Genomic DNA, 13,287 nt, shown 5'->3' with positions numbered 1-13,287 from the left:
CCATATTAGAGCATTAAGGACCCATGCTGCGAACACCTACTCTGTGCTAGCCACAGAGGACACAAGTGAACCAGACACTTCTGGTGTGACTGGAGGCAGATGCCCAATGGGCACAGGTGCAGCTGGGCTCAAGGGGCTACAAAGCTTCTACCAGAGTTTGGGGAAGCAGGGAAGGCTTCTTGAAAGAGATAGCCCTGGGCTGGGTGTGGTGGCTCAGGCCTGTAATCCAAACACTTTGGAGGCCAAGGCGGGTGGATCACCTGAGGTCAGGAGTTCAAGACTAGCCTGACCAACATGGTGAAACCCCGTCTTGAAAAGAAAAAAAAAAAAAAAAAAAAGAGACAGCCCTTGACCTGACTGAGCTTTATAGGATGAGTAACAGTGGTTCTCTTGGTCAGGCGCGTGGCTCGCACCTGTTATCCCAGAACTTTGGTAGGGCAAGGCGGGTGGATTACCTGAGGTCAGGAGTTCGAGACCAGCCTGACCAACATGGTGAAACCCCGTCTGTACTGTAAATACCAAAGTTAGCTGGGCATGGTGGTGCACCCCTGTAGTCCCAGCTACTCGGGAGGCTGAGGCAGAATTGCTTGAAACCAGGAGGCGGAGGTTTCAGTGAGCTGAGATCACACCATTGCACTCCAGCCTGGGTGAAAGCAAAACTTCATCTCAAAAAAAAAAAAAAAAAAAAAAAAAAGTGGTTCTGTAGTGGTTCCCTCCATCCCCGCCCTATCATCGGGGCCTGTGGCTCCCGTTGCCCGCTGAGATCCCCACTGATGTCTATATATTGTCACTGCCCACTTAGCATCTATCTCACCCTCGTCTCCTTAAGGACAGACAGATCCATCTCTGTAGCTGTAGAATTGCCCAGAACAGGGTGGGCCGAGAGCCTGTGCTGAATAAAGAAAAAGGAATGGACTGGGTGTGGTGGCTCACACCTGTAATCCCAGCATTTTGGGAGGCTGGGGCAGGTGGATCACGAGATCTGGAGATTGAGACCAGTCTGGCCAACATGGTGAAAACCCGTCTCTACTAAAAATACAAAAATTAGCCAGGTGTGGTGGCATGGGCCTGTAGTGCCAGCTACTCAGACAGGAGGCTGAGGCAGGAGAATCGCTTGAACCCCAGAGGTGGAGGTTATAGTGAGCCGAGATTGTGCCACTGCACTCTAGCCTGGGTGACAGACAGAGGAAGACACATCTAAAAAAAAAAAAAAAAGAAAAGAAAAGAATAAGAAAAAAGAAAAAGGAGTGGGGTGGGGAGCAGCGAGGCAGAGGACTGAAAGCCTGAAGGCCTGAGCAACTCATGCGCTCTGGGGGTCTGCCCACCCCCCAGCCTGGCTTCCCTCTTGTGGTTTCTCCAGCCCCGCCCTCACACCCTCTACCTTCATCTGCACGGCTTCCTGCCTCCACACCATTTCAGACTGCACTGCCATGGCTCTGATTGCCCATCCCTCCTGCCTCCTGGCCCTGCTGGTGGCAGGCCTAGCCCAAGGCATCAGAGGCTCCCTTATGGCCCAGGTAAGTGCTCCTAAACCCTTACCTCTGCCAGTCCCACACCTGGTATCACCCCTTCAGAAACAGCTGGCCTGTCATTCCCATTTTTCAGAGGGAGTCACTGAGGCTGGAGAGGGGGCTGACATACCCAAGGGCACATGGGAAGACAGAGAAAGCTAACCGGCTGCCCCCAGTGCAGTCCTTGCACAGGTGGGAGCTAAGGTGGGGTCCCCAAAATGATTCCTCTGCCCACTGCCCCTCTCCACCTTTGGCTCCTTGCCAGGACCTAGGTCCCCAGCCGCTGGAGCTGAAAGAGGCCTTCAAGCTTTTCCAGATCCAGTTCAACCGGAGTTACTTGACCCCAGAAGGTATCACAGGCCACGTACATCTCCAACCCCACCTCCCAGGTTCAAGCGGGTCTCCTGCTTCAGCCTCCGAGTAGCCCTGCTTTTTCATTTTTAGTGGAGACAGGTTTTCACCACGTTGGCCAGGCTGCTCTCGAACTCGTAACCTCAGGTGATCCGCCTGCCTTAGCCTCCCAAAGTGCTGGGATTACAGGCGTCAGCCACCGTGCCCAGCCATCTCACTTTTTAATAGATGAAGAAATCGAAGCTTAAGGTGGAGAACAGGCATGGCCAAGGCCACTCAGCAGAACAGGGCAGGGCTGGGGGTGTACTCCCTGCTTCCCAAAGGCATGAGTGGGTCCAGGATCATTCTTTGCTATGGATCTGAAGGGTGGTGGCAGGTGGTGGGGTCCTGCCCTACTCCTGTGTGGTCCCCTGGCTCCACAGTCACTTCCCTATGATTCTAGGCAGTGAGCAGGGAACCACCCCCTAGTCATGCGTTCATTCAGCAAACACCCAAGGACACCCATTTTGTCCCCCAGTTGGGGACTTCTTCTCTATCCCATGATAAAATCCCTGCCTCTGCCCTCTCGCTGTGCTCTCACAGGGGGCTGGTCTGTGTGTGACTTTTAGCCCACGCTGCCTGTACCCTGTCGTCTCCTACCCCTGCCATGTTCCAGCTCTCCTCCTGTGGTCAGAGGTGTAAAGGAGGCGGCCCGGCAGGAAGCTGGTCTCCAACCATATCCCCTTTCCTTGAGTCACCGCCACCAAATCCCTTGCCTGGCTGCCCACCTAGGGTGACCACAGATGGTCCTCTCACTGCCTTTGGAGAAAACCTAACCTTAGGTGGACTGGGTAACCACTTCCTTGGCCTGGGTGTCTGCAGTGGGGCCTTGTGGGGGCTACAGGAAAGGAGCCAGTGCTCAACTGGGTGGGTGTGGGTGGAAGGGTACCCAGCCAGCCTACTTCCTGCCCCTGAGGGCCTGGGAGCCAGCCTAGGACAACTCCCTCTTGGTCCAGAACACGCTCGCCGCCTGGACATCTTTGCTCACAACCTCGCCCAGGCTCAGCGGCTGCAGGAGGAGGACTTTGGCACAGCTGAGTTTGGGGTGACTCCATTCAGTGACCTCACAGGTACCATCAACCTTCCGGGCCTGTAGGTGGTGGGTGGGGAAAGGACACTGGCAGCTGGACTGAGCAGACCTTCAACTTTCACTTCCCAGAGAAGGAAATTCATTTCCCTGACTACCGGGGGCTTGGGTGCTGGCATCAAATCACCCAGCGCAGGGGCGGAATCTCTGCAGCCCTGTGTTCCAACCCAGCCCAGCCCAGCCCTGGGGCCAGTGTAGCAGCTGCAGGGAAGCACCCAGCAGGGAGCCCAGCCCCTCTAGGCTCAGCACCCCTGCCTTTTTTTTGAAGACAGGGTCTTTCTCTGTCTGTCGCCCAGGCTGGAGTGCAACCGTGCAATCTCAGCTGTCTCCACCTCCTAGAATCACACGATTCCCACCTCTTGGCCTTCTAAGTAGCTGGGACTACACGCCTGCACAACCACAGCCAGCTAATCTTTGTATTTTTTGTGGAGATGGGGTCTGGGACTCCTGACCTCAAGTGATCCACCCACCTTGGCCTCCCAACGTGCTGGGATTACAGGTGTGAGCCATCCTTGCCTTTTTGCCCCTCAGGGCATTATAGGACAAAAACGGCCAAGGGCTGGAGTGGGAGTGGGAGAATAGGGAAAATCGGTCAAAACAGAGACCTCAGTGGCCCTGTCTGTTCCCCAGAGGAGGAGTTTGGCCAGCTCTATGGACATCGGAGAGCAGCTGGAGGGGTCCCCGGCATGGGCAGAGTGGTAGGGTCTGAAGCGCCAGAGGAGTCAGTGCCTCACACCTGTGACTGGCGGAAGGTAGCCGGCGCCATCTCATCCATCAGGAACCAGGTATCTGGTTCTCACCCAGCTCGCTCCAATTCAGCTTAGTGGTGGGAAGGAGAGGGACGGGCCTGAACACCTAGCCCCACCCTACCCTCTCGCCCTCCAGGGAAACTGCAGATGCTGCTGGGCCATGGCAGCGGCAGGCAACATCGAGGCACTGTGGGGTATCAATTTCTTGGAGTTCGTGAACGTCTCTGTACAGGGTAGGGCTGGGAGAGGGCTCGTGTGTGACAGAGGAGGGAGGCCTAGGGCCCTGGTCACCTACACTGTCCCTTCTTACACCAGAGCTGCTGGACTGTGGCCGCTGTGGGGATGGCTGCCACGGAGGCTACGTCTGGGAAGCGTTCTCAACTGTCCTCAACAACAGTGAGTGCACCACCCCCGCCACTCTGGACCTCTGCCTGGTGACGGGGTGGGCAGGATCGGAGCCCCCTCCTTGTCTTGCTTATCTGCAGGCGGCGTGGCCAGTGAAAGGGACTACCCGTTCCAAGCCAACTTCAGACCCCACAGGTGCCACGCCAAGATGTACAACAAGGTGGCTTGGATCCAGGACTTCATCTTTCTGCCGGACAACGAGCAGAGTGCGGGCAGGGCGGAGACACAGGCGGATGGGAGGGACAGACACCAGGGCAGAGGCAGACAGCTGGGCTACCAGGCTACAGATAGAGACAAGATGGGGTGGACGGAGCGAGGGAGCGAGAGAGAGACCCACGTGCCCATGTGGCAAGGGTCTGATGATGCTCCCATCCCCAGGAATTGCCCAGTACCTGGCCACTTACGGCCCCATCACGGTGACCATCAACATGAAGTACCTGAAGGTAGGATGGGGAAGCTGATGGGGGAGGGGCATACAGGGGACTTGGCCCCACACTCAGCACCTTGGCCCCCACCCCCTGCAGCTATACCAGAAAGGTGTGATCAAGGCCAGGCCCACCACCTGTGACCCCCAGTTTGTGGACCACAGTGCCCTGCTGGTGGGTTTTGGCAGCGACAAGTCAGAGGGGATGGGGGCTGAGACAGTCTCATCCCAGTCTCGGCATCCACGCTCCACCCCATACTGGATCCTGAAGAATTCCTGGGGGGCCCAATGGGGAGAGGAGGTGAGTGTGGTCTATTGGTGGAGGCGGGCACAGAACAGGCCTCTTCCCATCTGCCCGCCCCCATGTCCCCTAACCTCCTAGGGCTATTTCCGGCTGCACCGAGGGAGCAATACCTGCGGCATCACCAAGTACCCAGTCACTGCCCGCGTGCAAAAACCGGATGTGAAGCCCCAATTCTCTTGCCCTCCCTGAACCCACCTGGCCCCTCAGCTCTGTCCTGTTAGGCCAACTGCCTCCTCGCCAGCCCCATCCCCAGGTTTTTGCCCATCCTCTCATTCTCAGTACGGCCTGAATAAACCAAGATGAGACTTCTGGCTTGTGAGTAGACTCTTCTAGTGGATGGGTCGAGCATAGACTCCATTCCCTGATAAACGTCCCAGTTCCCAAGAGGCCGCTGTGCATGTCCATCCTTGTACATGGACACCAGGTGCTCAGACACAGACACAGGCACATCTGCATGCCCCCAACCTGCTCCCCAGAGCAAAGACCAATCTCCAAACTCACGGCAGCTTTATTGTCAGTGTGGGTGGGGTGGTGGGAGGAGTCTCAGTCATGATAGAGGCGCAGGAGGCAGCCACGGAGGGTGCCCATGTAGCGGTCCCAGAGGGTCTGGTGTCTGTAAGAACAGGAACAGTGACAGCTGAGTTTTCCCAACATTCACCATGGCGGGAGGCCCTGCCCTGAACACTTTCTACACCTTCATTCAATTTGCCCTCAGAAAATGCTTCAGTTCTTCTCATGATGAACCCCAGTTCACTGAGGAAGCTGAGGCATGGAGAGGTTAAGAAACCTGCCCCAAATCACACAGATTTTTTTTTTTTTTTGAGATGGCATCTTGCTCTCTGGCCCAGGCTGGAGTGCAATGGTGTTATCTCGGCTCACTGCAACCTCCACCTCCCGGGTTTAAACAATTCTCCTGCCTCAGCCTCCTGAGTAGCTGGAATTACAGGTGCCAGATGGGGTTTCACCATGTTGGTCAGGCTAGTCTCAAACTCCTGACCTCATGATCTGCCCATCTCGGCCTCCCAAAGTGCTGGGATTACAGGCATGAGCCATCGCGCCCAGCAATCACACAGCTTCTAAGATGGGGAGCCAGAACTTTGGTCCAGAGACTTCCCTCCACCCCGGGGGCAGCAGAATGGGTAACCCTGAGTCTGTAGGAGGCAAGTCCCTGGAGGTGGCTGGCTGGGGCAAGGCCAAGCTGGACAAGAGGCCAGGGTTGCTCACCGGAAGCCATCGAGGGAGTGGACAGACGCTGCATACTGACTTAGGAAGAACCGCACGTCGCTGAGTGGCCAGTGGTCGGAGCGGCAGGGTTCCACAAACTGTGGGCCCAAGGGAATACTCAGCACTGGTACAGGCCAGGGACAGGCCAGGTTGGGGGTCAGAGGGCATGACAGCTCACCTTCTCCACAAGGTCCACAAACAAGTCTCTGACATCCTTATTGTGGGTCAGCTTGGCGGCCACATTCACCAGCCCCCGAGATAGGTTCTGTGGGGCAGGGATCCTGGGAGTTCTGCCTTCTGCCCCAGAAGTTGGGAGCTGAGCACAGAAGCTGGGGGAGGAGCAGGTCCCTCCCCAGATCCATCCTCCCTCCATCAACCAAGTTCCCATTGTTTGTGAGCTGCTCCCCTCAGTGGCCGCCAGAGGGAGCAGTACCGCCACCTGCCGGCCAATCCCCTGCAGGGGCAGAGCTGCCTGGTAGGGGTGGTGATCTGGAGGCTGAAGATGCAAAGGGATGGAGGCTAGATGGGACCACAGACCTTGAAGTTGGCTTCCATCTCAGAGAAGACGCCCAGCTTTCCCCGGAGAGCAGTGCACACTAGGCTACAGAGAGACAGGGTCACGCCTACAGCCACTTGGGCCTCTACTGCAGGCCCTGCCCCAAGGACCGCCTACAAGGTCACCTCTTGTGCAGGTCCAGAAGGTCCTTGTCAGCCACTAGCACCTTGAGCTCCTTCAAGTCCTGGAGAAATTCCTTGTCTAAGTCCATGTCCATGTCATCCATCTGCGAGTCTATGAGGCCAGGAAGGGAGTTGGGGTAGGTGATAAAAACCCCTCCCTCGATAGCCTCAGCCTTTCCTCACCAACCACCCCAGGGGGCAGAAGAGGAAATGGAGTGGCCAAGATGGGGGAGTGACATGCCCCGGGCCACAGAGGCAATGGGACCTTTGTCTGCAGACAAGGCATGTGTGGGAAAAACATCCCATGAGCCGGGGGAGCCTGGGTGGGGGCCATGAACACCAGTGGATGCCGGGAACTGGGGGCCTGTGGGAGAAACTATTGGTGGGGAACCAGGTCCTGAGGATGGGGAGGCCTCCAGGCACCTGGGACAGTGGGGGCCTCACCGACGGCTCCAAGGGTCCAGTTTTGGATCATGAGCTCAGCACAGAAGGCAAAGTCGCCGAAGCTCAGATACTGCAGTTTTTTCTTCCCTGTCTCAAAGCGGTTGTTAGCAAAGAAGACGATGGCTGCATAGTCCCTGCACAGAAGAGAGGACAGTCCTCTCAGGGCTTAAAATTCCTTCTTAGGAAGCAGCTCCCACCTACCTGCAACCTCAACTGGGTGTCGGAGTTCTGGCCTCCCTCTGCCTTAAGTCACTGTGTGATGTGTCTCAAGTCACCTCTCTATGCCCCTCCTCATCTATGCAAAGAGAAGTTTCCAGCCCAAGTTTTCTAATGGCAGTGTGAGACCATAAGGGTAACAGTTACCATTTACTGAGCACTCCCTAAGTGTGGCACCTCTCAATAGCCCAACTGGAAATTGCTGGACTATGCTTTGAATCCAGATCAGTCTGGTCCAAAGATCAGACCAAGCTGGGTGCGGTGGCTCACGGCTGTAATCCCAACACTTTCGGAGGCTAAGGCAGGTAGCTCACTTAAGGTCAGGAGTTTAAGAGCAGCCTGGCCAACATGGTGAAACCGTCTCTACTAAAAATACAAAAATTAGCCAGGTGTGGTGGCACATGCCTGTAATCCCAGCTACTTGGGAGGCTGGGGCAGGAGAACTGCTTGAACTGGGAGGCGGAGGTTGCAGTGAGCTAAGGTTGCACCATTGCACTCCAGTCTTACAAGAGTAAAATTGTCTCAAAAAAAGTAGAGGCCAAAAGTGGGATAATTATCCCCCCAGCATACTGAGGAGGTCAGAAGGGTTGGGGCAGGGAAACTGGACCAGCCTTAGGGCCCAGGGAAGTGGTGTGCAGGATGGGGAGGTGGCAGCTCCTCACCTGGCCAACCGGTCAGAGAGGAGGAAGTGCTGCTGAATATTGTCCACCAGGGAGCCCCGCATTTCCTCTACCACCTTGAAGACTCGCTTAAAGTTGTCAAACTGCAGGGCAGTTAGGGTAGGAGAGAGGACGGGTCAGAGTGCCCACCATGTCACTCACCCAATAAACCGCTTTTTGAACATTCCTCCCTTACCCACCCACCTATCCGGTCAGCAGAGACTGATTTAGCATTTGTCATTCCTTCAATCAACTATTAGTTATTAGTACTTGTTATCAACTCAAATGCTTATCAGCTCCTGCCGTATCTTGCCCTGGATAAATGTTTACTCAATCTTGTCTCTAAATCCAACCCCATTTAAGCACCATGCTCTCTAGATCTTTAGGAGTTTGAATTGGAAGAGACTTTCCTGGCTAAGCCCCAGGAACTAAAAAAAATAAGTAAATGCTAAGCTATACACAGGAAGCTCACAGGAGATACAAAAGAAAGGCATCAAAGGCCCAGAAGGGTTACTTCTTCCTAGTATACCAAAAAGGCTGTGGAGAAGGTGGCATCTCACCTCCCGTCTTGGATTTCAAGGGGTAGATACTGCCAAGAACAGTACCCTCCAGGTAGAAGCAACATGAGTAAAGGAAAGCCTGGGGCTGGAGAAATGTAAGCTTAGAAATGTCTGCAGGAATGAGATCACAGGACAGTCCATAGGTTAAGGCCAAGGAGTGCAGCTGCCACCCAGGAGGCAGTGGGAGCCAATGGAAGAAGTTTATAAGAAGGGGTCTGATAAACTTTCAGGTCAGATCTGGGCTTCTGAAAGATCACTCTGGCCATAGAGTACGGGATAGCTTAGAAGGGGCAAAAGGGAGCTGGGTACAGTGGCTCACGCCTGTAATCCCAGGAGGATTTTGGGAGGCCAAGGTGGGTAATCACTTGAGGACAGGAGTTCAAGACAAGTGTAGCCAACATGGTGAAACTCTGTGTCTACTAGCAATACAAAAAGTAGCCAGGTGTGGTGGTGGGTGCCTGTAATCTCAGCGACTGCAAAGGCTGAGGCATGAGAATCGCTTGAACTGGGGGCAGGGGAGGAGACTGGAGGTTGCAGTGAGCCAAGATCATGCCACTGCACTCCAGCCTGGGCGACAGAGCAAGACTCTGTCATAAAACAAAAAGAAGGGGGAAAACGGGAAAGGAGGAGAAGACTAGGTATGAAGCTGCTGCCACAATCAGAGGCTGGAGCTGCAGCAGTGGCCAAAGGGAAGGAGTGACGTACAGATGGCATGCCGGGCCCGTGTAGGTGCAGTGCCCACCTGTCTCCGGCAGCTCTTGAGGGTGATGCCTGTTTTGGTGCTGATATCATCCAGGTCTTTCTTGGTGCCTTTGGACAGCTTCTTGCCCAGCACCTCCCGAACGAAGGCCTCGTCAAAGGCATAGTACCTTGTGAAGTCAGAGAACACCACTAACCCGCCATAAAAGAGAGAAAAGCAGGCCTGGCAGGGCCTGGGTCTGACCCCTTCTGCTCTCAACTTTCTGATGGCTGGGTAAGTCCCATCCCTCCCCGGGCCTGTTTCAGCATGCAAAATAGATATACAGTCAGACTGGTTGATGTCCCCCCCATCCCACAGGGTGAGCACCTCTCGATGAGTAGCGCCTGCCGAGAGGGCGGGATCTGGAAGATGAGCTGGTGCAGTAGCTTGGGCGGTGCGTGCAGCAGCCGCTCCAGCATGTGGAAGGTGCGGTAGTGGTCCATAGTGTCGCTCTGCAGTACCGCTGCCGTGGCGCCCGTCTGCTCCAGGATTCCGGAGCGCACCCGCAGGGCCACCGCGTCGGTCACTGGAAAGTGTGGGCTTGCATCAGGCCCCGCCCCGCCGACGCCAGAGGCCCTTCAGGGATTCCATCCCCGATCATTATAAAACCCTTTATTCCCAGGCGGCTGCCCAGTTCCCTAAAGGATGCCCAAGTCCAAGCCCCGCCCCGTCTCCAATTCAAAACAACCGCTCCGCGGACAGGTTCCCCCCATGCTCCTTACGGACCCGAGTAACCATCTAGCCAGAGGCGATACACATCCTCGTCGATAAGGGTCGTGTTCCCCACAAAGATGTCCAGCTCGCTAGTCATGGCTACGCCCGGGGCCGCAGCGCCCCGAGCAGGACAGAGCACTGCTGGGACCTGGCGCGCCGCCCCCGGGCCACTTCCGGGAGCGCTGAGATTCCGCTCCGGGCACCCGGACCCAGCATAGGATCACTTCCGGGACACAGCCAGTGAGAGCGGGGACGCGGAGGGAGCGGTGAGGGAAGAGAGGGAGAGGCCTGCGCCGAGGAGCAGCGCCTCCTCCCGCCGGGAGGGGGAGTCCTGGGCTCCTGCGGGTTGTCACCCCCAAGTCCTCTGCCGGAGCGCGTCTGCCGGGAGTGCCTCCTCTTTGTCTCCACGGTCCCCGCAGCCTCTCCCCTCACTTCCTCCTGGCTTTTCTCCCATCTCCTATGCCCTTTTTGGGACCTCCTAAGTTTGACCTGTATCCTAAAGTTAGGAGTTTCACAGGGCTCTATCCTAAATCTCTTCTCCGCAAAAGGGTATATGGCCCGACTTCCTCGGGCTCTTGCTGGAGACCCCTCTGTCCATCCTGTGCATAAGCACCTCTCCTGGGCTTGGGGCACCTGCTCCTACCTTGGTTTTAACCACACCCGCACCCCCAGGAGCTACTGACGTCTAATTCTGCCCCTCGGAGCTCTTCCTGGAAGTCCACATCCGGAGGGGCCGCCCATCGGCCAAGTCTGTCCACACTCTCTTCCCGTAAGCCCCTCAGAAGCTCAACATATTCTAGCCAGACCTCTCTCGCTCTCCCCATCTGTTTCTTTCCTGCGTCCCTATCTCAGTGACAAGCCTAACATCCACCAGTTTTCATACGAGAAACCTGGGCGTTCTCCCAGACTCCTCTTTCTCCACATTCAGTTCGGCTGATTTGCCTCAGGAATATTTCTAGTATCTGTTTGTTCTCTCCACCGTCACTGACGCTGCCCCAGCCGTCTTTCTGCTTAGCTCGAATCTCCCTGCCTGTGTCCCCTCCCCGCAGGATCCGGCCCACACAGAGCAGCCCAATCTTTTTAAATGCATATTTTCAAATGTTACTCCCTTAACATCCTTACTGGCCTTTGGAAACGCTCCAACCTGGTACTGAAAGTTCTTAAGAATCTGGCTTTTGCCTACCCTTGAAGCCTCACTCTCTCAGCATTTTCTCCACACCTGTGCTTTTCAAAAATCATCAAGCTATCCTCATTGTTCCTAAAGCAGCTAGGCTCTTTCAGGCACCGGTGTCTTTCACCATGCTGTTCTCTCTCCCTGAAATAGCTCTTTCCTTGGCAAAGTCCTGTGCATCTACCAGAGCCTCTTGGATAGCATCTCTTTTGAGAACCCACTTAAGGACCCTCAGACCATACTCCCCACCCCCCATTTGTTTCTTACTTAACACAGCTTGTCTCCCCAGATAGACTGCGACGCACTTGAGGACGGAATCAGTATTTTGGTTAAATTTATTTTTGCATGAGGCTTGCACATAAAAAACGTTTATTGAGCAAACGAATCCTGTATGTTCTTCCCCCAAGGCAGGAAACGCTCCCTGGGAGGAAGAGTAGTCTAATGGTGAGCTAGGAAGTTTGGACTCAGGGTTCCGAGGAACCGGGATTGATCCTCAGTGAGCCAAGACTTCGGAATTTGACCAAAGGTAATGAGGGACTGGAGACCGGTCGATCTGACTTCCGTCGGGGATGGACGGGAGTCAGGAGGCAGACGCCTGCATCTTGGTTCTCACAAGAGCCGAGAGGCCTAGGCTCGAGCTTAGGGCGATCCGGAACTTGGAGGTTCGAAGCGCCCAGTTTCAGCTTCAGACGGAGGGCAATGATGCGGGGGTTCCTTGACATCGGGAGTCAGTAACACCCGGAGTGGGTGGGGAAGGGGCCCTCTGAGCTCAGGCCCCGCCCCTTTCCGGGGGCGTTTCACCGGATTGGTTGTCCTTCCATAACGTCATGCGGCTCCGCCCCGGCGCGCGCGCCCCGCCGCGTGCCCAGCCCAGGTAGCTGCAGCAGCCTACGCTGCCTTGGCCACTGCCTGCCGCGCGAGGAGCAGGAGCTGGAGCCCGAGCCTGACCGGCGCCGGGCCCGACTTGGGGCTCCTGGGCCGCGGCGGCGGGCGGGCGATGCTCCAGCGGCCTGACCAGCCATGGAGGCCGAGGCAGGCGGCCTGGAGGAGCTGACGGACGAGGAGATGGCGGCGCTAGGCAAGGAAGAGCTGGTGCGGCGCCTGCGGCGGGAGGAGGCGGCGCGCCTGGCGGCACTGGTGCAGCGCGGCCGCCTCATGCAGGAGGTGAATCGGCAGCTGCAGGGCCACCTGGGCGAGATCCGCGAGCTCAAGCAGCTCAACCGGCGCCTGCAGGCAGAAAACCGTGAGCTGCGCGACCTCTGCTGCTTCCTGGACTCGGAGCGCCAGCGCGGGCGGCGCGCCGCGCGCCAGTGGCAGCTCTTCGGGACCCAAGCATCCCGGGCAGTGCGCGAGGACCTGGGCGGCTGCTGGCAGAAGCTGGCCGAGCTGGAGGGCCGCCAGGAGGAGCTGCTGCGGGAGAACCTGGCGCTTAAGGAGCTCTGCCTGGCGTTGGGCGAGGAGTGGGGCCCCCGCGGCGGCCCTGGAGGCGCGGGGGGCTCAGGCGCCGGGCCAGCACCCGAGCTTGCCCTGCCCCCGTGTGGGCCCCGCGACCTAGGCGATGGAAGCTCCAGCACCGGCAGCGTGGGCAGTCCGGATCAGTTGCCGCTGGCCTGTTCCCCCGATGACTGAAGGGGCTGCTTCCTCCACGCCGACGCCCGCCCTGATTGCTCCCCGAGCCCTGGAACTGCTGTGCACCTCGGGACCTGGACGCCGTCCTGGCTGCGCAGGAGGGGCCACTGGCATGGACTAAGAAATCCTGACACCGAGGAGGGCCCCTCGCTCTTGCTGGCAGGGCAGCAGGGGGACTGAAGGCTGGAGTGGAGGGACTTGCTGGGGGTTGGATTGGGGTAATAAACCGGGACGGAAGCGGAGCCCTTGGCCTGGGCAGCGTCTGTTTGGTATTCGCTGGGGTTGGGGCGAGGGTGGGGCACTGAAACAGAGTACCATTCCCATCCAGAGGGGCTGCAGAACTAATGATCCCCTCATTACCTCGAGCCAGTGGTAAACCAGAC

The 13,287-nt window shown here is 56.9% G+C and overlaps 3 protein-coding genes across 4 annotated transcripts; 2 read left to right on the top strand and 1 right to left on the bottom strand.

Moving 5' to 3' along the window:
* The first annotated feature begins 1,394 nt into the window (after positions 1-1,394).
* On the top strand, positions 1,395-5,181 carry CTSW (cathepsin W). The gene is made up of 10 exons (XM_032282811.1): positions 1,395-1,517; positions 1,777-1,861; positions 2,858-2,971; positions 3,619-3,773; positions 3,874-3,970; positions 4,053-4,133; positions 4,223-4,348; positions 4,521-4,585; positions 4,667-4,867; positions 4,949-5,181. Exons 1-10 carry the CDS (start codon positions 1,431-1,433, stop codon positions 5,057-5,059), a joined length of 1,122 nt encoding a protein of 373 aa, XP_032138702.1. The 5' UTR covers positions 1,395-1,430; the 3' UTR covers positions 5,060-5,181.
* Positions 5,182-5,360: 179 nt separating this feature from the next.
* Positions 5,361-10,316, bottom strand: FIBP (FGF1 intracellular binding protein). Of its 2 annotated transcripts, none has more exons than XM_032282812.1 (10): positions 10,117-10,316; positions 9,718-9,916; positions 9,394-9,520; positions 8,095-8,195; positions 7,196-7,350; positions 6,776-6,884; positions 6,632-6,695; positions 6,273-6,359; positions 6,095-6,192; positions 5,361-5,483 (listed from the first exon to the last, which is right to left on the bottom strand). In XM_032282812.1, the coding sequence occupies exons 1-10, from the start codon at positions 10,199-10,201 to the stop codon at positions 5,414-5,416; spliced, it is 1,095 nt and encodes a 364-aa protein (XP_032138703.1). In that variant the 5' UTR covers positions 10,202-10,316; the 3' UTR covers positions 5,361-5,413. The 2 variants fall into 2 exon arrangements, with proteins under 2 accessions (XP_032138703.1, XP_032138704.1); XM_032282813.1 differs by having other exon boundaries at positions 7,217-7,350.
* A 1,305-nt stretch (positions 10,317-11,621) lies between these two features.
* CCDC85B (coiled-coil domain containing 85B) lies at positions 11,622-13,146 on the top strand. The gene has a single exon (XM_032282815.1). The coding sequence runs from the start codon at positions 12,296-12,298 to the stop codon at positions 12,902-12,904; it is 609 nt and encodes a 202-aa protein (XP_032138706.1). The 5' UTR covers positions 11,622-12,295; the 3' UTR covers positions 12,905-13,146.
* Positions 13,147-13,287: the final 141 nt, after the last annotated feature.

The sequence above is a fragment of the Sapajus apella genome, unplaced genomic scaffold (genome assembly GCF_009761245.1).
Source record: "Sapajus apella isolate SASKATOON/1434 unplaced genomic scaffold, GSC_monkey_1.0 scaffold14, whole genome shotgun sequence".
In the NCBI taxonomy this organism is placed as follows: domain Eukaryota; kingdom Metazoa; phylum Chordata; class Mammalia; order Primates; family Cebidae; genus Sapajus; species Sapajus apella.
The sequence above is the reverse complement of the archived record's forward strand: the minus strand, read 5'-3'. Positions and strand labels throughout refer to the sequence as shown.